This window comes from Pseudopodoces humilis, chromosome 7 (assembly GCF_049639895.1).
Source record: "Pseudopodoces humilis isolate 2021_Gansu_Grassland_sample_001 chromosome 7, ASM4963989v1, whole genome shotgun sequence".
In the NCBI taxonomy this organism is placed as follows: Eukaryota; Metazoa; Chordata; class Aves; order Passeriformes; family Paridae; genus Pseudopodoces; species Pseudopodoces humilis.
The window spans coordinates 26,385,401-26,412,482 of NC_142206.1; the positions used below are offsets into that span (position 1 = coordinate 26,385,401).

The 27,082-nt window shown below is 41.1% G+C and overlaps 1 protein-coding gene across 1 annotated transcript in view; it reads right to left on the reverse strand.

The window, feature by feature from the left end:
- Positions 1-193: 193 nt before the first annotated feature.
- Positions 194-27,082, reverse strand: part of LOC102109241 (cytosolic phospholipase A2 epsilon-like) — a 35,692-nt gene continuing 8,803 nt past the window's right edge. Inside the window, exons 4-23 of the mRNA XM_005522595.2 lie at positions 21,411-21,547; positions 20,472-20,600; positions 19,758-19,798; positions 19,154-19,196; positions 18,680-18,743; positions 17,580-17,749; positions 17,363-17,455; positions 16,584-16,621; positions 15,280-15,415; positions 13,712-13,848; positions 13,176-13,401; positions 11,397-11,511; positions 10,819-10,956; positions 9,800-9,907; positions 8,580-8,768; positions 7,527-7,693; positions 6,602-6,788; positions 3,460-3,772; positions 1,936-2,209; positions 194-337 (exon numbers count right to left, since the gene is read on the reverse strand). Coding sequence (XP_005522652.2) covers positions 194-337; positions 1,936-2,209; positions 3,460-3,772; positions 6,602-6,788; positions 7,527-7,693; positions 8,580-8,768; positions 9,800-9,907; positions 10,819-10,956; positions 11,397-11,511; positions 13,176-13,401; positions 13,712-13,848; positions 15,280-15,415; positions 16,584-16,621; positions 17,363-17,455; positions 17,580-17,749; positions 18,680-18,743; positions 19,154-19,196; positions 19,758-19,798; positions 20,472-20,600; positions 21,411-21,547 — 2,849 coding nt within the window. The remainder of the gene's footprint in view (positions 338-1,935; positions 2,210-3,459; positions 3,773-6,601; positions 6,789-7,526; positions 7,694-8,579; positions 8,769-9,799; positions 9,908-10,818; positions 10,957-11,396; positions 11,512-13,175; positions 13,402-13,711; positions 13,849-15,279; positions 15,416-16,583; positions 16,622-17,362; positions 17,456-17,579; positions 17,750-18,679; positions 18,744-19,153; positions 19,197-19,757; positions 19,799-20,471; positions 20,601-21,410; positions 21,548-27,082) is intronic.

Below are 27,082 nucleotides of genomic sequence, written 5' to 3' on the forward strand. Positions count from 1 at the left end.
CCTTGGAGCCGGCTGCCTTTCGGGTTTTTCTGGAGGGGAAGTCCGTCTGGGTTTTTGTTTTTTTGGTTGTTTTTTTTTTTTTTTCCAAATCCGAGGATTTTCTTTTTATTATTATAATTTTTATATATTTTTTTTTGGCCACAAGTCCGCCTCTGGAGGTTAATTGTGCCTGCTGCTCCTCCGTGCTAAGATCTCAGCCCCTTGCGATGAAATCCGGAAACATTTTGACAGCTCCGATCTGAACGCAGAATCGCCCAAATGCTTTTCGTGTTTTTCGGATGACGATTGCCGTTTTTGGGTGCACAAGAGATGTATGACTAAGCGCCTTGCTGTTTAGCTACGACATCAGGCAACTGTTTTAAACACAGTGAAAAATCTTCGTATACCATGGAAATCTTTCCGTGAGACGCGTGTAGAAGATACGGCCTTTAGTTCTAACCTTAGGTCCTGCATTGTGTTAAGCCTCGTAGGAGGATCACCTTGGCCATTGATTCACAGGAGATTTTAGTGGAGTGTAACTCCAGATTCACTACAAACTTGGGGAAATCAATAAAACAAATATTTTTTGTCCTCTGACATTAAAGTTTGTGCTCACTAACTAAAAAAAATACAACCTGGGATCTCAGTTAAAAGAACAGGAGTAAAATTTTTTGCTGAAACTGTGTTTAAACACTATATTACAAATGGTTTTGTGTGACACACGGCTCCTTCGCAGCATCCATATAATTTAAACTCCCTTTTCCTGGTCCAGTACATCTACTGTTTCACATTTTTATCTGTGTACCTCATTTCCACATTGAATACTGCATTTTCTCGATATGCTCCAAGTTTTTTCTAAATACATCAGCAGGTTTAGATGTGCTCTTTTCATCTCCTTCCTCTCCATGCTGTTCCTCAAAGAACAGATGTTAGGCTTTAGCAATGCTCAGTTCTGGGCATTTAACCACTTTGCCTTTTCTTGGTTCCTTGCTTTGCATTTTATTTAGGGCTGTGCGTATATTTTGCAACCCTTTTGTTGCAATTTCCATGCTGAGTCCAAAGATTTTATACCATTTCACATAGGGTCTTGCAGACTGGTTTCCTCGTTTTTTAAAATCTCCTTTTCATAGTTTGGTTTTGTATTCCTTTAATTGTCATTACTTTTCGCTATGGGTTAATTCATATGTAATTAAGTTATCCTTGTAGTTACACCTTCCCTATTTAAGTTCAGTAATTTATTTTAAATTAGTCTTGTATCACCACATCTTTAGAGGTCTGACTGCTCCTAATTATTAATTATCTGTGAGCTGTGGAAAACCTAAATACTGCAGTGTGGAGTGAGGTTCCTTTCCCCCTTGTCTGTGGTGCTAAGTCCAGTATTTAGTGACTGGACAACCTTACATAGCTCACATACCTCACAGGGCAGGTACAATACTGCCTCAGACTCTCCTCCTACTCTGGAATTCATGATTCAGTGCAGGACTGAGGGAGATGCAGAGCCATTGCATTTTTCCAGTCCCTAAAAATTTTCTAGTGAATGCCTCAAAATTCAGTTTTCTGAATGCTTAACATTTTATCAACAAGAAAACTTAATTACATGTGTGCAGAACTACCTTACTTTGTTTAAACCTGCTGTTTGCTAGTTTTGTCTGATCCTCTCTAGGTCTTGTGATAGAAGAGAGGTGCACCGACTTCACACATCTCTCTCTTCTCTGCCTTTCACTCCTTCTGTTCTTTTTTAGGTTACAGATTCCTCAGCTATTTGTACCTTGTGTGGAAGCAGTTCCACCTCCTTGATCAGGCCTGACATTTTACTCTGTATTCTTGTTGAACATAAAAAACTGAGATTCCATGCAAGATTTTTGAAATGGAGTAAAGTGCTCATTGTTCTCCACAACCCTTTCGTGTCTGCTGGAAAGCAGCAGGAAGGGCAGGGAAGTGTTTGCACTCACACACCTCGTTCTGCTTCTCTTCAGACTTCCTGCCTGGATGCTTCCTGCTGTTGGTGAAATAATTTTTTCCCTTCAGACAATAAGCTCCAACTGTATATGGGAACCTGGGAGTGTTTCCAAATTCCCAGGTCTGGCTGTGCCCTCTGGCTACATCCCATCCCGTACATTCATCAGCATGAGTGCTGTCTTTGCTCTCTCGTTTCCATGGCAGGTAAACTCTGGCATACAGTCCAGGAGCTCTCTGGGCTCCTGTCTCCTGCAGGGAAGTGTTCACTGACCTACATGGCAAACAGAAGCGTTACATCTCTGTGCACCACCTAGGAGGAGACCCTCAAACTTGAGAGCAAAGGAATTTGTAAGACTTCCATTTTTGGCCCACAATAGCAGGATTTCTTGACAAAGAATACTACAGCAGAACTGAGGAGTGGGGAAGCCTGTAGGAAACATGTGCTTGTGGATATAAGATGTCTAATAAATAAAACAATAGCATTGAATTAAAAATATTAGAAGAATAAATGTAGACTTTTACATATCAAAATTTTACATGTCCAAAGCCTAGACCGCTGACTGGAAAGGAGACATGTTAATGTCACAAAGAAAGCATCAACAAGGTTAAAGTTGATGTTCTGTTAACTTCAGTTGCCATACTCTACAGCAAGTTAAAAAAATCACATTTGCATGAGTGATATTAGGTATACAGTTTTAGTTTTGCTTTGTGTTTCTTGTGTCTTTTCAATGTAATAGCCTCTAACACTTTAATATTATCAATATTAAAGAATGTTTCATATTATCAATAGCATTTAAATCCAGCTTGCTAAAATAAGTGAGTTGCTTCTTGTAGAGATGGGTCTTAGTTGTAATCCTAAACTCAAGGGGTCCCAGGATCCTGCACTAGCTTACATCTAGGTCTGGAGCAGGTATACTTTCTTCTTCAATAATTGTTCAGCAGCTATGAAACGTCTGCATGTTGCCTTTGTCTTGCTAGTAGAGGAAGAAGCACCTAAAATAAGTGGCTGAAACACATATTTGGTATGAAAACTATTTATTTGCTGTAACTCCTACTCAAAAGAGGTGGTTTAGGATATAAATTTAATATTTATTTACATTCACATAAAGATTTCTTAGCTCACAAATGGCTTCCATGATTTAGTTTTAGAGGTGATGGATTTTGTTCTCTGCTGCATTTCTGGACTGGCAATCCTCTGTTTCTATAGCACAGGTAGAACACAAACAGGCAGTGTAAACTTCCTCACACCTCCTTGTCCACGCAGTTTGGCCCTGGCCTGGAAGGTCACCTTGGCAAGCACAGTGGAGCACAGCCTCACCTAGCCATGCTCCTGAGGTTGTCAACGAGGGAAGCACATGAGTTCATTAAGGAAGAGCTGGTTTTTTGAGTTTATTCCCTCTGCTTGACAGACAGGCTTAGCATTTTTGATGACAAATGAAGTGCTATTCTTAGCATTCTTTGGCTTTTCTTCACTTCCTAATGAAATTCCTTGTCTTCTTCATCAACAGGACTCATAGATACTTTATTTCATATTCCCCTGGTGCTGGGCAGCCAGCCAAGTGCTGGGTTCCCTCTCTGCCAGGCACACGCATGCCAGAGCCATCGGGTGCTTTTTGCAGTGCTTGCTCTTTCTTATGCTGCTTTTTCCGCTCCACAGCTGTATGCAAGGCCCGAAGAATCAAATCTTTGTTGTTCTGGACGTTGTAGTAACTGAGATTCACCAGTTTGTCAAAATTTTCCTCTGAATAGCTCAGATTGTTTATGTAATATGGGCCACAGGCATTGGCAACATCAACCTCACCCTCTGCCATCTCTGAGGGACTACGCTTCACACCTAGCAGACAAACAATGACTTGGTTAATTTGACAGAAACAATTAGGGTCTGGGTGTTTCTCAGGCAAGCAAAAATAGTGGATCACAACCCTAAACTAAATCAGGTTTTTGCTTGACTCTGCATAGATGGGACACAGCATATGAGCAGGCTGAGCTTCTATCTATCTGCTAGTACACAGAATAAATAGGTTATTGGAAAGGAAGAGGTACATTAATTTTGTTGGATTCTGAAGATTACTGGATTCCAGTACGTGCCTTTGGCTGCTAAAGGACAGCTGAAGATCCCACCCGTGGGGCAGAGACCTGAGGGTGTGGAGATCCACTGCTGTGTGCTATCCTGCAACCCCACATCACGGTTTAACCCCAGCCAGCAGCTCAGCAGCACAGCTGCTTGCTCAGTGCACCCTGACCACTGGGGTGGGGAGAGAATCAGAAGAGCACAGTGAGAAAATGTGGGTGGAGATAAAAACAGTTTAATGGGACAGAAAAGGAAGAACAATGTACTTCTCATTCCAGATCCCAAACAAGTTGGAAGAAAATTAACTCTTTCCCAGATTAAACCAGGTTCACATATGTTTTTATGCTTCCTCACCATTTCCACAGACCCTTTGATTTTCTGAAAGCTGGCATGAGGGAAAGAGAGCTTTAGCAATCCAGAAATATAAGTTAATATTGTCAGAAAGGGTATCAGAAACATGAGAATTTTTCTGTCAGCCTCCAGTGAGACCATCACATTGCCAAGAGGGTGTTACTGTGGCAAACAAGCACCCTCCACAGTCACAGGAACCTGCACCACAAGCCCCATGGCAAGAGGGTAGGCAGTGGGAAAAGTCAGCATCTCAGTGACAAGACCTCATGCATTTGGGGAATCTTCTGTACCAACATGGATCTAACAACATTGATCAAAGGGTTCTGATTTTCCTTGAAGGGTCTCTCAGAGTCCAACAGATGTCTCAGCTTTGCAGACAGTGAACTGGTTACACAGAGTTACAGGGAACTGGTACCACTCAACTGAAGCAGTCCAAGTCTCACACAGAGAATTCCTTTTCTACTTGATTATGGAATAGCCTAACAGTGCAGAAGTTAACCAGTTTGAATATGTCAGCTGTGCTTGTTTACTGCCCAGACTCTAAATTCCCCTTCTGAACAAACTGATGGATGAGCTGCCTATGGCAAAACCGCCTGTTCATGTGATTGTACTAAAACTTCACACGCTGTACAATTTAGATCTGGGCTAGAGCACAGTACTGAAGCACCATAAATTAAGATGATCTCTACCTGTCACTAAAAATGGGCAGACATCCTCTTCCAGCCTCACAGGACCTTCTGCAGCATCCACCCTGCTGCTATGGAGGTCAGGTCTCAGCTGTAAGGCGTCAGTCCTCCCAAAAAACTGCCTGCACAGAGCTCTTCTGTGCCAGCTCAGCTTACACTTTGCTTGAGGGGGCATGACAAGGACCCCTTCTTTCTCTTCCTGTTTACTCTGGTCTTGCAGCTACCAGCTGAACCAGTTGGGCAACACAAGCTCACCTCAAGTGTATGCAGTATGCAGATACCATGCATGTCATCAAATTAATTTTCTTCATACCTAGCAACACCTCTTTTTAGACTCCCTGATAATATATTTTTGGCATTTAGCATCTGCACATCATCAGATGTACACCTGATAGTAGATAACTGACTTAGGCTAGGCATCCTTCTTTTCTGGAAATTATTGAGGGGAGGAAGGAAAGCAAACTCCCTCACAGAGTAATGCAAAAGAGCAGTGCAGTATGGAAGCTAAATCTCAGCTCTTCTACTTCTTTCCTCTTTTCTCCTTTCTTTAATTCTCTCTACAAAGGGCAACTGCAGAAAGCAACCTTTCAATTATCTGATCAGTGGTGAGAGCTGGAGTAGAATGGTATGTGTACATGCAAAAATACCCTTAGCCTATTTGAATACTGTCCAAAACCCTAGTTGTGCACCTCCAATGTGTAATGAACTCCATCAACACAGCAAAAGCACCATATTATTTTTTACAACTTACTTAATACAAAAGGATAAGAATTGATGTAATTGGGACAATAGTTTCTGCACTTGGTTTTAAATTGAATGTACCATGTACTAACCTAGAACTTCTGGCTTTCAAGTATACTGTGGGGCTTTGAAGTGAACTCTCAATCTGATTTAGGAATTTTAGCATCTGGAAAAGGAGCAACTGAGACTCTGGTAGCAAGAGAATATTGTGGCATGTGGGTTATAGTACCAGGACTTAGAATTAGTCTGTCTAAAAGTGCCTGGTAACGTTGCTATTGAAACTCTTCAAATTTCAAAGTGAACAGACACTGTTGGAATGGCTCAGTGTTGTGCTTTCATCACTTCACTATGCTTCACTGTTACATTTTCATCACTTTGCTAGTTCATACTTTTGTTTTGAAGGTTATCTGCCTAACTGTAAGCCTTGAAATTATTTTAAACAATGAAAACCTTAGACTCCTTGGAGCATTCTCTAACAGGAGAGGATGACTAGTATGAGAGGAAATTACCCCTGCTAATTTCTGCTACTGCAGATAAACAGACTATTCTTTTCCTCACTTAACTACAATCTGCTTATGAAAAGCCAAAAAAAAAAAAAATCTGTAGAGGAAAATATGTGCCAAAGGTTAATCCCACATGCTTCTCTACTGTCCAGAAGAAATCACACATTTTAAGTTTCTTGATATGGTTCAGATCTAGGTAGAGAGTTCAAGTCTCTTATTACAGCATGATTTGAAAAGAGATATTATCCAATAAAAAAGAGGGAGAAAGTGGCTACTGGCCCTGTTAATGTGAAGGATAACTGTTAACTTACCAGGTGCTTTGTATTCCCTGAAGGTGTCATTTACTAGAGGGAAAAATACCACAATAGGTGTTTCTGGGCTCTCTTTATCACCAACAATGTAGCATTCCTTCAGATGTGGAGTTTCCTGGTCATCTGGCACCTCTGTAGGGAAAGGAATTCCCTGTTTTGCGAAGTACTTAGAGGCATCTTTCAGGGGCTTGTTGCCACAACAGGAAAGCAAAACAAAAGAAAATATCAGAACATGCAGGAAGAACTTTGAATTTGACCAAAATCTAATTTCATTTGGAATATTTGTGAGGCAAGGGACAGGTTCTGACAGGTTATGGTACATACCCAGTTTAGGTGTAGTTTGTTTATGGAGCCAGGACTTGGAAGGGCAGAGTTAAGTGAGATGGATCTGAGTCCACATGCCTGCCTTTAAAAATCTACATTGGCTGTATTTCACATTTGGCTATGAAAAAGTTGCCTTTAGACAACTTCTCCTTCCTAAGGAATTTAACATTCCTAAATGCAAACTCTTATTGCATTTATTTGCCTATCTGTTCTTCTGCATCAAACCCTTCTATTGTTGCAGTTATATTGTCCTGAAGGTACATTTTCCCTTGCATAGGAATATGTATGATTCAATTGAGAAATACTAGACAGTGTTTAAAGGCAATTAGCTTCATTCATTCTACTTGTGACTGCCTTCAAATCAGCTAAAGCCACTTACATGTAAAAATGGGCAGGTACAGTTTACTAAATCATTACTTCCTGATAACATTTTTACTGTTCCATAAAGGTATGTGACACCCAGCTAAAAGCAAACTGTTAACTTATTAACACCTCCCAGATATGGGGGAAAAACAAAAGTTTCTATGAGTAGAGGATTAGCTGTTCTGGGAGCTCAGTGATGAAACAGAGAAATCAGGGAAGAAGAATGTGCAAGACTCACCCCTGTCTGTGAACCTGAGCTGTAGTTGAAGTGCAAAATGACATCCACTTTCCTTTCTGGTCTCATAAGGGGTGGGTAACTGGTAGCAAAGGCAAAGGCAGTATCAATCAGGATGAGGTAGTCTGTTGCTGTTGTCAGGTGGTTGGGCTGGGAGTCCAGCTCACAGTCTAGGAAAGAAGCACGTTTTTTCAGAGAAGGTGCCCAAGGCAACAGAAGTGCTGAGGAAAGTCTATTGTTAACAAAAAGGGACTTCAACTTTTCTTGGGTCCTAGACCTACCTATATAGCTGATGGCTGCAGTTCAGTAATTTCTCAGTTCCTCATATGACTTCCTCTTTTCACTCTTTACTCTGCAATTTCTTTGGCTTTCCTCTGACTAAAAGGGATTAATATAGCACTCAGGAGAATAGACTTAGTTCATCTTGTGCGTGAGTCTGATAAGTTGATGTGGGTTTTTTTGTAGTTTTCTTTTTTTATTTTTCTGTTAATGAAACAAATTAAAACGGCACCTCACTCTCTCAACACAGTGAAAAGACTAAATATGTTGGGTGCCTTGCTCACTTTGAGAACAGGAACACAGCTACAATTTTAAACAGAATATCTAGTGACAGATATTAATGATATATATATATATATGAATAGAAATTCCCTACCTGGATGACAGGCAATACCATTACAAAGGTTATATCTTACTTAGAAGTAAAAATATAACAGGAAACAAAGCTCCCTGCCACATCCTTTGAGCCAGGCAAGAGACAGTGTATGACAGCACCAGTGCCATGTCGCAGGCACAGCAACAGCTGGCTGGCACAGACAGTGCTGGGTGAATAATTGGGATTCTTTTCACCTATCAGTCATGAGACTTCATGAATTTTTTTGAAGAATTTATTTTGAAGCCTCTCCTGCTACCTAATCTTAGCTTTCAGTGACAAACAGCTTCAAATACTATCAGAATGAAACAGGAAAGCAGTTAGCCCGATAACTTTTTAAGGATTGTTTCTTTTTCACAAGGATGGTTTAAACTGTAACTCTAAGCAGGGTGTTGCTACCATACCTTTCCACCTGGAAAACTCGCTCTCTAGGTAGTTGTTGTTTATCTGGAGGCCTTTCAGGAAGTTATGGATTTCTGAGGCTGCCGGACGTAACATTGCAACATCTCGGAAAATTTCTGAAAAGCTGTCAGGAGGACAAACCACTCGAGTATCCAGCTCATTTGGTCTTGTAGGGAATAAGGCCTCATCACCTGCAGAGGGAAGAACAACAATTTATATAAGTGGCTTCATTGTTGAAGTCAATCTGTGAAGTCATCCTTTGGTTTAATATGGTTGGAAAACTTGGATTCTTTCTCTTTTTACTTCCAGGATTTTCACAAATCTCATGTTTTTTTAGCTAAGCTTTGAAAAATCCCTTTCTTCTTCTCATTTCACATGATAAAGGCTTTGTTTGCTGCGAAAGAGTCCACCTCACCAACTAGAAATTTCTTTGCTTTGCCATGATTTTATCCATTAAATATCTTGCACTTGTCTTCCTTTGCCACTCCATGCCACATTATCTCTCTCAGACACATAAAAAGCCACACAATAACAATCTCTCAGACGCACAAACATAATTAATGCTTCTCACCAGCAAATACAAAATCCTTGGTTGATCAACCAGAAATTACTCCCTTACAAGTGTTAGAAGATAGAATAAGGAAGCCTTTTTGAAATACTTCTCTTCCTTGTCATATTTTCTTTGTAATGTGTTTGTCTTGTGTATTTGTCCTTGAAATCTGACCCTGCAGATCTTTCTTAATTTGGTATCATGTTTTGCAGATCTCATCCTTATGACTAGTTTGGAATGACTTCCAGTAGTAACTGAAGTTTGTGTCAATGTTTTGTAGACTTCAGAGATGCAAGAATGTTGTTTGCTCTCATTTCTCTGGTGCTTCAACTTCTGAGAGAGGAGATGGAATACTGTGGAATGCTATGGGAACATCTTACATCTACAGGGATCTTTTTCTCTAGTTTTACCCTCGTGCTCAGAAAACATCTCATAAGAGGGCCATTGTCTCTTTCATTTTTCTGTGTTGGATCCTGTGGGTTCTTTTCACATACAACTAAAATAACTGCTATATACAATGCATGGCATGAATTTCTGGTCTACATGTGGATAATGGAAATTCCTGAGGAGAATAGTCTAAAAGGGCTTTGAAAAATTCAGTAAGTAGCAGCACAGAGGAAAAGTAAAAAAAAAGATAAAATAAAACAAAATAATCACATAAGAACAACCCACCTATGTCAGTAATTTTGTCTTGTGTCCATTTGTGCCAGAAGTCTTCTGAATTAACAGATATATACCAAGCATCCATGAGATTCAAGGAAAATACACTGCTCCAGATCCCTGTGGCACAGGATGTATTTGACAGAAAATAAATGGGGTGCAAAGGAATTTGATTTAAACTTTTTGAATAACTGTGTCACTGGACACTTCAGGGAACAGGGGCAGAAATGTCTCTGCATCATTCTAGAGAAGGCAGGAAGAAAGTGCCCAGGTGTAGAAAGGGGGTGGGGTAACCTGACAGCATTTCTGAACACAGAAGGGAAGACCTGGGTCCTTTTCTGAAATTGTAGCCAGGGACAGAGAGATTCTAAGTTGCTTCCTTATGCCACACCATTAACTGCAGTGAAATCTCCACACAAGGAAAAAGTTTCTGCTTCTCAAGAAACCCCCTGAAACTTCCTTTTCCCTTTAGGCAGTTGGTGGAAGTAGAAAAAACAATGAGGCAAGAGATTGCTTTTGCAAAGGGAAGAAATGTTTCCTTACTGCTTTCACTTTTTTATGCAAGAGGGAAAAAAACGATAAATATTACAACCTATTTGCACTCTGAAATGGAAATTTTATCTTAAGAATTAATCAGGGCTAGATGTGGCAGGAACTCTGTAGATAAAAAGGTGTATTTTAGAGACTAAGGCTGCAGAAGAAACTGATGATTTAACTTAGCAGCAATGATACACAACTTTTGTTGCTGACAAACATATATATATATATATATATAGAGAGAGAGAGAGAGAGAGAGAGAGAAAGAAGGTCTCATGTCAGTAAGCATAACCACAGATGAAATCAATAAATCTGTTAAGATGAATAAGATCACAGAGAAAATGAAAAATCCTGCAGATTGTGACCTGCTATTCTGGTATTTTACCATATACTGCTCCTGGCAGATAAAAACACACTAACTGTTAAATTTCAGAAGAGGGGTTTGTGCAGGAACAGATTACATTATATTACTTTTTCCCAGAACAACAAATCACCTTCCAAAAAGCAGATTCTGGATTCTGGGACTTTCTTCATCAGGCGACCCATGAAGAACTCGCTGCCAAAATCTTCTGCACGAATGAAGGCACCGTATTTTGGGAATCCCACCTCATAGGGGGTGAATTCCACCCATTCTAAAAGAAAAGGCATGAGATAGACTGATTACAGCAGCAGAGGCATAATTATTTGAATAAAACAAAATATTGGCCAGATTAAGGCAGACTGGTTTCTAATTAAGGCACTTTGCAAGCAGGCATTTATCCACTGTACATTTCACAGCAGTAAACAATTGAACAAATGAACAAAAGCAGAACAAATTGTCCTCTTACATCTACATGTCTCTATAAACTTTTTGACAGTTTCTACAGAAAGCACATAATGTCTTCTATTGTCCTGTTTTTGATCCTGAATACAGAATTATACTAAGGTCTTCAAAATATTAACCATATAATATTTCTCCTCTGAGGTGGATTAATCTTTCAAAGTATTTGTGCATTTAATTGATATCTTTAGCTAATCCTAAATTGACCCCAACTGAGATTAAACATGAAATGCAGTTCTGGAGTATTGTTACCTCTAAAATCCTGGTCGCTGATTTTATCCTTCACATTGAGAGAGAGGTAGATGGGCAGGGGGTTTTGACCCTGATTTAGTGCCTGCTGCTGATCTGTGAGCTTATGGCAGTCCTCCTGTTTTGAAGAATGACAGTAGCTGAGGAGAACTGGATGACACAAAGAGCCTCCCACTTCATCTAACCTGGGGTTCTGGCAATGCAGTGCATACATGATTCCAACAAGGATGCTCCCCAGTTGCTTAGTTCAGAAAGGTGCTGTCACTCCTATCCCTGCCCCAACGCTTCACCACACAAATAATCCTAAATTCATGTGTTGAAAGAATATGGTAAGGAGAAAATGCTGTCACCTATATTTTTTATTTCAGAAAAAATGACTGGGAATGTTCGAAAAGCACTTTTGACAGGAAATATTTCATTATGAAAGAGTAAACGCCTCTCTGACTGCCCAGAAAAACCTCTTTTCCTCAGACCTGTGACAGAGACAAGGTTCATGCAGAGTTAATGTTCAGCAAGGCTTGGCCCTTCTGCTACAGAGCTCAGGCAGGGTGGAAAGGGTGGGATGGTTTGGGAGCAGAACCAAGGTTTGTGAGTGTGCTCCTACGAGCAGAACTACAGGTGCTCCCCATCACCAGAGCAGCCCATGGAAGGATGGCTGTGCCACCAGTGCCACCAGGCTTCCCTTGGGCTAATTCCCTTGGGTTGGTCAGGGGACAGGGCTATGGGGACACTCACAGCTCCCTGCTGAGCACAATCCCAGGGAGTCTACCACTGTGCAGTAGAAATGTGGATGTGTGTGGGGTTAATCATATTACAGGGGAAATGTTTTCTCGTTCTAAAGTATAAATGGCCTAGTGGGAAAGAAATATTCATGAAGATTAAAATAAAACCTGAACACAGGTCTTGATGGAGATGTTTGCAGGGTGATTATTACCAGCTCAGAGATACTGCCTTTGGGCCGGTGATTTTCCTTTGCCTTGCCTTATCGTGCAGCTCTTTTAAAAGAGCAGCAGGATTTTCATTCTAATATTTACATGTGAATTCACAGAACCAACAAATGGTTGGGGTTGGAAGGGCCCTTAAAAACCACTTAGTTCCAATCCCACTGCCATAGGCAGGGACACCTTCCACAAGACCAGGTTGCTCCCCATCCAACCCCATCTTAAACCCCTGCAGGGATGGGGAGTCCATGACCTCTTGGGAACCCGTTCCAGTGTCTCACTATCCTCAAAGTGAAGAATTCTTCCTAATACCTAATCTAAACCTACTCTCCTTCATCTTAAGGCCATTTCCCTCTTGTCTTACCACTACATGCCCTTGTGAATAGTCCCTCCCTAGCCTTCTTGTAAGCCCCTTTTAGATTCTGTGGGGAATAAATGAAAAGTTGCTCATACTGTGAGTTTCCTGTTATTTCTTTTCATTCCCATCTTTTCTGTACCAGTGTGATGTTAAGATCTGTATAATTACAGACATAATGAATGGTACTGCCAAGGCACATGCATTAGGCATCTATATGAAAAATAAACAAGCAAACAAAAAAACCTCTTTTGCATAAGGGTGGTCAAACATTGGCATGTGTTGCCCAGAGAATTTGTGGAGCCTTCAGCTGTGGAGATATTCAAAGCCCATAGATCAGGGTATCTTGGCCCTTGCTAATCCTGCTTGGGCAAGATGAACTCCAGATGTCCCTTCCAATCTCAACTAGTTTTTGATTTACTGTCTTTCCTCAGTGCTGTATTCACTAGATATTCAAATCTGAAGAGAAAGGTGCTGTTATTGTACCTCATCATGTAACATGGTTTCAATGATGAGTCCCCATAGATCTGTGAAACACAGCTGATGTCCTTCCTGTTTCCTCTGGTGCAACTCTTCCAAATAGTATTTCAGACGATCAGGGGCAAAACAAGTAACAAACTTATTTTTAAGTACATGCTTTCGGACATCATTGAGGGTTTCCTTGAGATCCTTTTGGGACCAGGCAGGATCTTCATACAAGTTTGACATGGTCCTAAGAAAAACCAAACAAACAAAAAACTAAAGGAAAAGTGTGCATTCTGAAGCAGAGCTCTGGGAAGTTATGGAGGTTTGTGTATTGCATCATTTCATTTATATGAAAAAACACCACGTGTTTGGTACTATCCGCATATTTAATTAATTGCAAATGCGGGAAAACACCCACTGAAAGAAACAACAACAACAACAACAACAAGCCACAGCAGAAAAAGAAAGCCTTTTCTTGGTAGTTAGGTTCATATAACTCAAGATTACTCCTTGATGTCAATTACGGAAAAATTTCTGTGCTCTTGTCTTGGTCTTACCATGTTGTTCCAGATAAACCAGTGATGTATGAGACACAGTCCAAGACATTCATTTCCTGCACACTGAGGAGGTGAGCATACATGGCTGTCAGAGCTCTGGTTCCACCTCCCGTTGTCATGATTGCCACCACAGGTACCTGTTCAATCCCAAAATACATGCATTTAGTGACATGGTCTAAGAAGGGACAGAGACATCTCTGATTAGAATGAGAAATTTACAGCACTGATAAAGTAGTAAAAAATACGCCACCAGTCCAATGTGAAGAAAAGCCTGAATGAATAATGGGGCATGTAAGGAGTAAGAAATACTTCATATTTCCCTCTGTCAAGCAGCTCTGCATTAGAACATGAAATCCATTATCACATTTTCAGTGCTCTGTTTGAAAACCATTACTACAGAGCAGCAAAAATTAGAGGACCTTCTTTCAACTGAATCAGATTATTGTCAGATACAAGAGACCAGAAAATATCAGTGCTGTTTCAGAGTTTCCATGTGAGCAGTGAAAACTTCTCTTTTCCTGAAGTTTGCTGAAATTATTGTACAGTTATTCCACAGGCCATACTAGAAATGTCATGACTGATGGATTTAGGAGCACAGGCCAATTCAGAACCCCTGAAGCCAGAGGCTGTGACACCACTCCCTTTTAATGAAAGGAGGGAAAGAGAAATCATGCTCACTCCACCTAACACATATGTATATACAGTACTAGGTATGCAAGAGAGCAGCAATTACTTGCTTCTGTGATCATACAGAAGTCCAGGGACTGGAACTCTTAGGAAAATAATTAATTCATAAACATGAATTGGCTTCTTTAACAGTAAAAACAGCTATTATGCTTTGGAGTGAATGAATGTCATGTACAAATCAAAAGAATACAGAGAGATTGTATGTTCAGCAGGGAAGTATGGACTCTATATCTGAGGGGAAGGGAATGACCCATGAAAGGCAGAGTCTTGCATCTGAAAGGTCCAGCTCTGTAAGAACGCAGTTTAGGTGAAAACAAGAAAATTTATCATGTCTGCATTTGAGTTTAGGCTTCACACTCCAGTCATGGATGCATAATTAAAAAAAAGAAACCTGATTTTTCCTCTGCCTTAAAACCTCTGTTATCAATCCTGTTTGCTGAGCAAGAACATGCTGAGCAGGTGAAGTCAGATTGGCAGCGTGCTGTGCTCACACAATAGGAACTTAGATGGTGGCACAAAGGGTAAACAAAACACAATCCAGTTTCAACCATGAGGGAATGAAGTGATGAATCCGCTGTTCAGATCTGGCCAAAAAGAAACTTTGGCCTTGGTTCTGAGAGCACCTAAGCCCTTCTCTACTTTATGGGGCAGACTGCTACTGAGCACAAGGCTAGATTCTCTAGGGCTACAGGCTTTTTATTCATGTTTATGATGAGTACTCATTTCATCCCTAGAACAGAGAAAAGAAGTCAGCCACTGAGAAAAGAACTCAGTTGTAGCTTGTACAGGAAACTACAAGGTTTCCAAAAAAATGTGACCATCAATGCTATGTTTTGATGCTCACCTGTGCAGAAAGCAGAGAATAATTATGTCTCAGATACCTCATTGTCCTGCAAGTCCTCTTCCAGATGGAGAATGTCCTTCAAGGCAGCTGCAACCACCTTCTTCCTCTTGCGAATGAAATCCTGTTCCTGGACACACAGATCAAACCCCAGGCGCACATCTAGGTCTTCCTGGCTGGAACAGGGAGCAGGTATCATACATCACGTTTGTGGCCTAAGCCACCACTTTAATTGCTTTACTTCCTAAGTAGACATGCCTTCACTAGCAGGTCTTTATAAAGCAAAGCAGGAAGATATTAAATGTTCTGGTTTGTTCTCAGAGAAAAACAGTCCATCTGCCTTTGAACTGAAAGGAATTTTTTTTCTCCCTGCCAAAGATGCCTGGAATTAAATACAGCTACAAACAGCCGCCCCTTTTCAGACATAAATCCAGAAGCCTGCAGAGGGCAGTGTTTCAAAGGTGGCTTTTAAAAGTTGTGCAAACTTCCACTGATGCCTGCAAAACATTCTTCTACTAAAGTTGCAGATTTACATGCTCAGGTGTTCCTTTGATGTCTATAAGCACTACATTTGTGGTTTGAAAGCTGCTATGAAAACCTTGCATAGGCGTTCTAAGGAAGAAGTTTTCAAATGACAGTGGTGAACTGCATGCATATTTCATAGCATATTTACTGAAAATAAACAGCATGATGGAAAAAGCACCTGCTTTTCTGGATGGTCTCTTCTGTTACAATATACTACATAATGTAGCATATCCATCTTATAAATTTTACTAAGGTCTGAACAATATTCCAAAATGGTGTGTTTCCTTGGTTTAGAAATAAGCAATCCCTTCATTAAGTTTATTTGCATTTATCTCTTTGAGTAGACATTAAAACAATAAATGCAGGTACATTTATGATTTCATTTTTTTTCACATCTTAGAGTACCCAGGCACTCTGATTTTGATCTTTTAGTGGAAGGAAACAGCTAAAGAGACCTTTTGGGAAACAGGTTTTTTTCAGTTAGTTTTGAAATATTGCTTTTATTGAGAATCTGCATTTGGCAATAAATAGTAGATGTCTACAGTGTGTCTACAGTAACCTTTACCATGTAATATTAATTGCAGCACAGTATGAACAGAAAATTGGTGTGTTCTTTATAAAACCGTTTCTTAACTCCCCATCCCATTACAAAAACTCCATTGCTGAAAATCTTTGCATTATGTACTGAGTGCATTTTATTTTATAGTCTGAGATGAAGATGGACCAGCATTCAGGACAAAGGCAGTAACAGTGGGATTGGAACTTGATTTACAACTATCTAAATACAAACAACCAGGGGGAAATCCACAGGTGTCTTACCATTTTTTCACCTTAAGGAGCAAATCAAATTTTCTGTGCTGAAAATTGAAAAGGTACAATAATGATTATTGATATTTTGTTTAGGATAGTCCCTTTCCCCCAGTCAGACTAAGGCATGTATCTTTCGGGTCATCACGACACCTACAAAACTCTGAATCTCAAAGAAAATGATATCTCTTCTCAATATTTCAATAGTAACCAGAGATCTGCACTGATTTAATAGATGAAGACTTTAGTACACTATCATCTGTAGTCCACACGTTATCTCTCCCATAAAACTTGGTGTAGCTTGCCTGGTGCTAGTTAGCTACACAAATAAATACCAGAAGAGCTGCAGTGCTGCAGCTCACCTCCCTGGAAGGATCCACCACTGAAGATGGGTGTTGAAACCAGAGCCTCTCCCGTAGCAAGGGGAAGCCAGAGAGGCTGAGCACCCCACACGTGTGGCTCGGGTTTGCTTCCCGGGGCAGTGTGCCAGGCTTCAGCCTCACCACTCTGTCCCAGCAGCACCCAGTCATCTCCAGCCTCCTTAAGGACATGGACAGTAAAAGGAGCATGAGCCACAGCTTAGCTGTTTTTCTTCTTCCCCCTTTTCCCTTGGATTTCCCATTTTACTTTGTTCCAAATAATTCACTTCACTATGCATTGCCCTAGATTGGAGGGAGGTTAGAAAACAGCTGTCTGTATAAAGAGAAGTGGTCCTTGGTTTCTGCTTCATGCAAATCAGAAAGAACTTCCAAAAACTTGCAAAGGATTCCCCATGGCCAGCACACACTCACCTCACCAACTACTTCCTGCTCAGAGGGGAGTGACTTCAGAGGGATTGTCAAGGGGACACTTCTCCTCCTTGGTCCACATGACATGCAAGTACACTGAAAAGGAGCATGGAGTGCTTTTTGGTTAAAACAGAAATGTCTTCCTCTTGCTCCCCACTCACATGTAAATGTCAGGTCATAGAACTGTCTGTGTTGTCTACCATGTTCTGGAATAACGTACAAAGGTGGGAAGCTTCGTCTTCTTCCTGAGTGCAACATCCAGGGAGGGTTGCTTGTATCTGGCATAGTGGAAGAAAGTGGGATCTGGGAGAGGGGAGCGGGAGTCACAGCCCACTGAAACTGTCTTGGTTTCTTCAAAGGATCCTCTCACTGTAAATGTTAGCTCATTCTCTAAAACAATGAGATAAAACGCATACATAAAGTTACTTACAATTGTAAACAAAAAGAGAGAGAAAAAAAAAAAAAGAAGCAAAAGGTAGCTTTGAACAAATTGCTTCTCCTCTTCCTTTATATTTGGAAATCTATATTCTAAAAGTGATCCAAACCCCAAACCTTTCAGGTGACTGTATCATTATAATGTGCTGAGCAAGAAGTCAGATGGGAATGTGACACGGATGGCACTGAATTTTGGATTGCTGCTTTTCTGTTGCAGTTTCATCATGACACAGTGAATACAACCAGGTACTTTGCACAGTAAATAATCCTCATCCCACGCCAAATAATGAGCTGAAGAAGTTCTCAGCCCCCTAAAATAAGATCTGACTCTGCAGCAGATGACCCTATTTATATGAATAGCTTAGGTAATCCTGCCAGTGTGCGTTATGCATGCTCTGAGGTTGCCTACCAGATCCAACCCCTCAGGGGATGTGGGCAGAGGAACTTCTAGATTCTGGATCTTGACCAGGGTCAGGCAGGAGCCAGCTGCTGAGTGGCTAACCCCTGCAAAAAATGAGGTGTTTCTGTGCATATGCGTAAGTCAAAGTGACAGAGATCCTGAGCAAAGTTAACACCATGGACTATAACACCTGAGGAAGCTTCTTCAGGGTTTAGCAGTACTGCAGCAGAGGTTTGCAGAATCTTAGCTTGGGTTTTAGATACATTCTGTACAAGCATCTGATTCCAGTTGTTTCTAGTCTGGCACAAGACTCTCCATGAAGTCAGAACCCTGAACCTATACCTGCTGCAGGACTGGTGGCATTCCCTACTGCAAATTTTGTATAGATCACCTTAAATGTGATCAATTAAAACCTTAGTAGTTTGCTGATGCAATGTCCAGGCCTTGTTAGAGACAATATTTATTTTAAGAAGTAACAATCTTACCCGAAAAACGCCTCTTTTGCCTCCTGCTGTCCAAATGAACTTCCAGACAGGCTTCTTCACGACACTACAGTAGGTGTGATGAGGACAGAGAATTAGATAATCATCCAGCCATCACACCACCAGTGCTGGCAGATGCTGAAAGGATCACTGTAGGAAAGGCCATTGTTTGAATGTGGGGGGCCAGCTGTGTTGGACAGTTTTGCCAGGCACAGTGAATGTGAGAATTAATTTATTGTCACATGGGAAGATGGTGCTATGCTAAATTCACATTGTCATTTTCAATGGATACAGACAAAACAAGGGAAAATTATAATAGCCAGAAGGCTCCTCTAAGATCATGCTGGTCTCTTTAAAGATAAAGCTCCTAAGAGAAAGTATCATTAAAGAATAAAGACTTTCCCTCACTGACATTATAGTCAGCCGTGGTAAGGAATGATGTGGGAAACAACACAAAAGAACAAAACATTATTTTACCACTGTTGCCCCATTTGTGATGATGGTTTCAGGAGGACCCTGGCTGGAAAAGAAGAACAAATAATACATATTTTATAAACAATATGTTCTGGATACTGTCCTGAACTGAACACATTTCTCTCTCTAATTTTTTTATTACTATTGTTTTCTTTACTCCTTCTTATTATTTCTGTAAGTATGCTCCCTTGACACTAGATGTCACATAATGACCCAGCAGAAATTATTAAATTGCTGTAAGGCACCTGGGAAGTCCTTGCAACAGCCTTCGTAGCACAGGCATGACACAAGTTGGGTAGCAACGTTCTCCTCAGCCATGATTTTCCCAGAGAAAACTGTCCAGTAAACCTGCAGACTTACTGCAGTGGGATTTCCCAGCCAACTCTGAACTATGCAAGACAAAAATCTTAAGAGAAAGTCTCAGAATAAAAGATTCTCAACTCTCCCTGTCATGGCACTTTTCCTTTTGTACAATGATTTTTTTTAATGCACATATTAAGTTTGGAAAAACTTGTCTCTGGCTCTTAAGGTGATACTGGATCTACAAAAGGTTTCCCTGCACTAATGTATAACTCCAAGCTGCCAATAATAATGGAGTTTTACTCACATGGTCTCCAATACAAACTCAACTTCCAGCTCCTCCTTCCCCTGAAAATAAAATAAGAGAAGCTCAAGTAGCATGTACAGAGGTTTTCAAAGTAACCTTAATTTTTGCAAGCACTGTATCCTTTACATTTAATAAGTAAAAATATTCTGTTTTGTACTTCCTATTATCAGCATTAAATAGGCATTAAATAGACTGAGGCAGCTTTTTCTCCCCCAAGGGAAAGTTCTCAATTGTACTTGCAGAACTAAGAGTGTTTGATACTTATAAATCTCCCTAACAAGCCCATTTCACACTTTCTTCTCTGCCAGCTTCCATATGCTGAACATGATATGCTAAGGCTTAGTATTTAGGAAAATATTGTGGAAACAGATCATTTCCCTGTGCTTGCATTGTTTTGGTTTTTATAGTCTTTATGAGGATTAGACAAACTCTTATTTTCTATCAGATTATTGAAAGTGCAAAGCTTCCATAAAATTGCATCTACTCTGGGGCTTGGGAATTTGGCCATGACCTGCGCCAAAGGAAACCAACAGGAATTTGAGAAGGCCATCTATTTTGTCACTGATGTGCAGTTTCCAGGATGTTAATAAATTTTGCTACATTTTTATCACCAAGCTGGTCCTGGTGGTAAAACCAGAGGAGTCAGTACATCTCTTCAAACAGAGGGGAGAGAATGGACATCATGCTGTACTAAATATCTGACCAAGCTCTTACCTCTGTGTTTAGTGGGAATGCTGTAAAAACTCTTTCCCCAAGGGGGATTTTAGCTACATCAAAAAGCACAATTGCACGGTCATCATCGCGAATGACATCATCATCAGAAACAGTAATTTCCAGAACATTCTGGGAAAAGAAATGAAAAATATCCAATTCACTAGCATGTATGACATACAAGAAGAATGACATTCTGCAGCTCCTCCAGGCTTAGTGTCAGCTTTACAGAGAGGAAATAGAAAAGTATTGGTGAAAAAGTGTGAGAAGGAAGAGTAAGAAAGGGAGTATAAAGAACCAGGTAAGGTAAGAACCAGGTCTTAGTCTTGCCAACTAAAGCTGAACTGAGATCTCTTTTGGGTCAGCTGTTATGCTTTTAAGTAGATCTCATAAAAAATGCAATCTTCTAGGGAGGGATATGGATTGCCAAAAGTCCTATATTGCTTCATATGGGATAGATAGGCAATAGAGATTACTTCATATTAACAATCACCTTTCTAGATCCTTGGATATTCTGCTTTCAGCCACCTGCTCACAGGTATTTGAGTGTAGTTCAATTTGCAGCAGCAAACAGATCTTAATCATACTAGAATTTGGCATTATCTCCTGCCATTACTTCATGTCCTTTCAGAAAAATACGTGTTTTTCTGTTACAGTGTAATTTTATATTTTCATTTTAATTTCTCTGTGTTGTCACTGTCATGGGTCCCATCAGCCTCCCCCAAGGAGGTCAGACTCTCATTACCCATACATAAATAATAACTGTCTGTTAGGAGTAAACTGGATTCCAGCAAAGCCAGAATTGTTTTGCTTCAGCTTACGTGGGGAATTTTAAGTAAACCCAGAAATGCATTTGAAGACATTTATAGTTTAGGGGTTTGGGGCTAAACTGAAAGACACTGCCCAGAGATAGATGAAAAAGAGAGGTTTTGGGTTGTTTACCTTGACTTTTCTCTGTATCCGGAAGTAGAAAGTTTCATTCCACACAGGATTTCTGCAGTTTTTGATAGTTTTGGTGTGGAATATTTCATCTGAAGCTGTAGGTAACCAGAGCCTCACGTAGCAATCAGATTGGCTTACTGTAAAAACATAAGCACAAAATATCTGGCAGAGGAGGCACAATACAAGCAGTGGAGATGTTGAAATGATCTGTAGCTTCAACATGGGTGAGAGATGGGCAGTTCTTTCTGATAAACATTGGCCAAACCAGGAAGATAGAAATCACACAGCTGGATAAAATTAATTTGTTCAACACAACACTATTTTTAATAAACAATGTATTCAAACAATTACACACAATCTTGTACATTCAAAGAAAAAATACAATCCTAACTAACAAATTGAAAAGTGTGTCTATTCAAGAGTCTTGCTCCATATCAAAAATTTGGCAGGCAGAACTGTGGCAGAGGCAGTGTTACTTCAGACCCTGAGAGGGATTGCACATAAATTGTCTCTGTAGCAATTTAACTTCGTGAGAAATATCAAAAGAATCAGATTTAAGTCTGATTCAGATAGTACATGTCTGGCAAACCTGGTTATTAACTCCTTATGACTGAAAATTAATTATTCCAGTGACCTTGATCATCGTGTCCCTAGGCAGGGTAGGAAGGGAGAGGCCTACCAGCAGTACAATTGCTGCTTCAGAAGCTCAGTAGGAACTGGAGCCTTTTCCTGGTGTTTGCTGATGCCTGAAGGACCTGGAATCTAATTCCTACTTCACATCTCTTCCCAGGAAAAGCGAAGTGGCAGAAAGGATTTGCATCTTGTGGATGGAGGGAGTGGAGTGAGGTTGCACTTGCTCTAAGTTACCATCTCCCATAGATCCTGGACCAAGGGAGCACCAAATTGATTCTCAGACCTTGGGCAGGAACTTTTCCAGCGGCAGCTAGAAGGGTTGACCCATCCTGTTCTGTAAATATGGGCTTTGGCAAGAAAAGAGGAGGAGTCTGGTGCTGTGGCAGTCTACAGAGAGAATCACCTCATGAGCAGGGAGAAGAGCACCTACTGTCTGTAAGCACGGTAGAGGTCCTGAGTCAGCTCCTCGAGGTAAAGAGTGAGTTCATCCCCATGTCTTTGTTCAGGATATATTGCTTTGGGATATTTTGCTTAAAAAAAGGGTGTTGTCTAAAATCCAGAGACCCTGTGACTGGGACATGCTCAAGGGAGGATACCTGTCAATTAGGGAGATCCCCATGTAACACTTTGTGCTGAATCTTGAAGGAATTTCTTGACACTGCCAGGAGTTTTCTCTTTAGAAGGTAGTAGATTGCCTGTCTTTGAAATTATTTCCACTGATAACATTTCAGAGTCTCGTATTTTAACATAAGGGAGGTGATAGGGTAATACGTTAACTTTGGCAATTACCAGTATAATATTTAATTTACTAGGAGTGGGAGGGCTGTGCTTGCTGATCTGTCTCATAACTGAAAGTTCTTCCCTCACTGGCTGCCTGACAGCCTGCTGAGCTGTGATGTACTCATCCTGATTAATGGTATCACTGCCTCTGATCTACAGAGCCTGTACAATAGCCAAGAACTAAGTGTGGCTTCAGGGCATCTGGACCATCTCTCCTCTCATTAACACACACACAACTGCCAGTCTCAAGTGTTCCAAAAACATGAATCCAGCATCTCCAAAATTGCCAAAGTGGATGAGGTGGCATGTGATTCAGAAATTAACATTTCTGAACTGACTCAAGACATAATTTCTCTCCCTTTTAGTTTCTAGCTATTTTAAATTTCATTTTTTCATCACACATTGTAAAAAATAAGACTTGTGATAGAACTGAGAAAGCCTGTAGTGTGAAATCTCTGAGACAGCCATGAATGGACAGCTGCAGCACTTATGAATGTCTTTTGTTACTGTTTGACCTGGAATTTACTGATTTTCTGGAGTGTTTTCTTTGGAAAAATATCTTCATGAGGCTACTTTCTAAAATTGTCATCTGCTCTATGGGGAGAAGCTGAGCGAGCTGAGACTCTTCAGTCTGAAGCAGAGAAGGCTTACACAGTCTTGTCAATTTGGCATTTGCCTGAGAAGAAGAGAGGAAAATAAAGAAGTCTGCACCAGATCACCCCGTGGTGCCCAGTGAAAGGTAAAAGGCAGTGGACACAAACCAAAATGCAGGGAATCCTACTGAAACATAAGTAAAAATTTCACTTTTACCATGACACTGTAAACACTGCCAAATACTGTCACGGATTGCCCAGAAAGGTTGTGAGGTCTCTACCCTTGAGGATATTCAGAACCCAAATGGATATGGCTCTGAAAAACCTATTGAAGCCAATCCTGTTTATGGCAGGGGTCTGCACTACACAGTCTCCAGAAGTGCCTTCACACCTCAGCCACTTTATGTGATTCTGCTGTAACAAGGCTAGCTGGCCCCAGAAAAATTATATAATGTATGTATCCTGTATGCAAATTTGACCTTGAAGATGGGGCGAGGTAATACCACTAGGACAAAGTACATTCTCTTCCTGTGAAGAAAGGGGACTACGCCACATGTGGTTTTGCCACAATTCATCTACCATCTTCAGTCCATACCAGTGTGGAGAGGTTATTGTTTTCCATAGAATTCCTGTGATTTTCTGTTTTCCTTTAATTTTACAGACAGTAAAATTCCCATGCTGTGAGTCTAACCGAGCTTATTTATTTCTGTAGAAGTTCACTTCAGCTGAGGCTAAACTGTGAGGCAAACAGTGAGATAAATAAAAAATAGCAGGATAGTTGAATATCTGCTGAATACTATGACGACTATTGTACCCATACTATATGGGAGCCCTTGAAACGACTAATCACCTTACATTGCTCCCTCTTATCCCTGAAAAAAGTGTACAAGAGAGCTACTGAAAATGTTCCAGTTTATTCATTGCTACCTGAGAGCTAATACAAAAAAAAAAAAAAATTCTATTAGCATTTTCTTCATGTTTTAGTTGCAATGCAGTTGCTGGACTTCTTTAGCAGTTTCATGCCATGCCGGGCCCTTCAGTGCATGTATTGCAACTTCCCTAAAGACATAATGTCACCTCATGTGAATGCTGAGACATCTGCATGTCTCTTTGAAAGCCAGCACTAGGAGACCCTGATGTCCTTTTCCAATTCATAGCTTTGTATTTAATTTCTATGGCGGTGAGACTTCTTCTCAACTCTGTCTTAGAGCTAAAGATTGGTTAAAAATACAAGACCAAAAGAAGTAGAATTGCAGCCATGTGTTGTGCTCTGTCAGAGTACAATCCTGTGAGGTGTACCTGAGGTGAACCATCCCATGCTAAAAGCACTCATCTCCATCACAGGTAAGGAGAAAATTACAGCACTGAAAACCAAAGCATATAAGAAAAACTATTCATAAGAACAATGAATGTAAACTACAAAATCCCATCTGTCCTGTTACTGCATTTCGTAACACCAAAACGAAGAAATAATTTTCTCCTAGTGAAATATTCTTCACCTGCACAGACAGGTTCTCCTTGAATCCTAGTTTACTACAGCTTGCTTAAGAGGAGGAGGAGAAGAACCGCTCCCATTTCTCAATTGCTGGACATGATATTTGGGAACATTTTCCCTCACCAGCCTCATACAATACAAACAGAATTAAGGATTTACTCCTACTGCTATCTGAGAGAGGATTTGAACTCGGCTAAGAGCTCTACCAGCATCCTGGTGCAACACTCATTTGTAATCACAGTATTACTCTCTGTGGTTTACTTGTGGAAATAACAAAAGCTCATAGATCTACTGTGCTTCATCAGCGATGTCTTTGACCAGGGATGAACAGAGTCCCCGTGTGAATGAGCACTTCACCCAGTCCAGCCATTTAAGTCAAGTGGCAAAGTAGGATTTTCTCCCTGGAGCAGATTCAGTGGACACAGTACCTGCTGCAGTCCTAGATCAATGTTTCATATCTGGTCACCTCTCCCTCCTGTGCCACTGTGCTCCCACTGGCACCACTTGCTCTCCTGGGACAGGGCCATTAGTGCCACCTTCACTAGCTGTAATCTCCCTCATTTTTTTGCACTTATTTTCTGTATCAAAACTAACCCCTAATGTCTCTGGAGAATGACTGTTTTGCAAAGGCTCCAAGTGTCCTACTGCAGAACCAACTCATTTCTTCTGAAGGAATAATACAAAAACCTCCACAAAATAATTTCGTAAGACGTTAGAGGGCAAAGTCTCTGAGCTCTTCTTTTATAAATATGTAAGGCCTCTCTTCATTCAAAGGTGAAAAACCAAAGGAAGATCTGAAAACAAAAGGAAGAGTCGAGGGAGAGGAGTGATTGTTCTGACATCTCAGCTAAGACCAACAGGTTTGTTTCCACAGCTGAGAAAGTTTCCACATATGCATCTTTTCTACAGTAGAAAATATACCTGAGTACAGTCACATTTCAGCCCAGGACTTTAACTTTCTTTCTCAGTTCTGACAGCCTCTTGATCTGGCAAGACTTCTCTCAGAAAAGTTACTGTGTCCCAGAAAGCAAATCACCTGTCAACCTAAAGCTCACTCCAAGTTATTTCTTACTGGGACACAGAGCTCCTCACTTCCTGCAGTTCAGGAAGAGCACTGCAAACCTCAGCACCAGTGAGGCCGAATGCATCAGACCTGACACCACCACTCTTCACCTCCTCTGTGTTAATGAGCCAGAGCCTGCGCTCCAGCAGCAAAGGTCATCCCTTGGAACGTGGGATCAGCTGGTAGGCTGCCACAGTTTCAGAGAGCAGTACTGCCACAGAGACATCTTTACTCAGGTCTTCAGGACTAGGTGAGATCCAGTGGAGCCCAGCAGAGTTTTGCTCTTTCACATGGTGGAGAGATGAGGTAACCGCAGGTGTGTTCAGCTGCGCTGCCTAAGGACATGGATGAAGTTGGCTTCCACTTCTGCTGCCTCAGGGCAAATCCCCTCTCTTGGTGCCTGGGCTTCAGGAGTGCCAAACGAGGCCGATCCCCTCACTGATCCCGTGTGCGTCCGTGGAGCAGGGACAGCGGGGTGTCAGCTGGTTTAGGGGTTGCCATGAAACAAGTAAGCGCTAATGACAGTGAAAGTGGGCCAGGCTGGGAGCTTGGTGCAGCTGTGCGGCCACCCCATAGCTCACTTGATTAAGGAGAGAAGCTGGAAGGTGTAGACAGCCTGTGCCATCGTGGTTCTCCTCTCCCATCACCCAGCTCCTTCTCCATCTTTTTGGGAAACAGTCCCTGGAAGGGGTGTCAGCAGCAAGAAAAGAAGCTAATATGTTGTGAGGTGCCTCAGGGAGGCAAAGAGTTAGTTTCAGATAAGCATTGTTAAAGTGAGAGGCATGGCTGTAAGCCACGTGTGTAAATTTTGACGCCCTGTGGTAGGGGATGTGTGAGCCCTAGATGAAGTTCTCACCCCAGACCTCTTGGGAGGAGTGGCCCAGGAGTTCTGATTGGGTTTGAGACCCTGGAGTTTCTCCCTTGTTGTGTTTTTAGTGGTCTCTAACCCTAAACTCCACCCTCAAAGGTGGAGTCTCTCAAGAGTTCTGTCCCTCAAAAACCCCTGTGCTGCCTTTGTTCAGGGCTCTGTGTCTCTGGGTATGTATTGCTCCCATGCTAAATAAATGGTTTCATGAACAGAGGCCCATCTCATTGCATTACATACTGG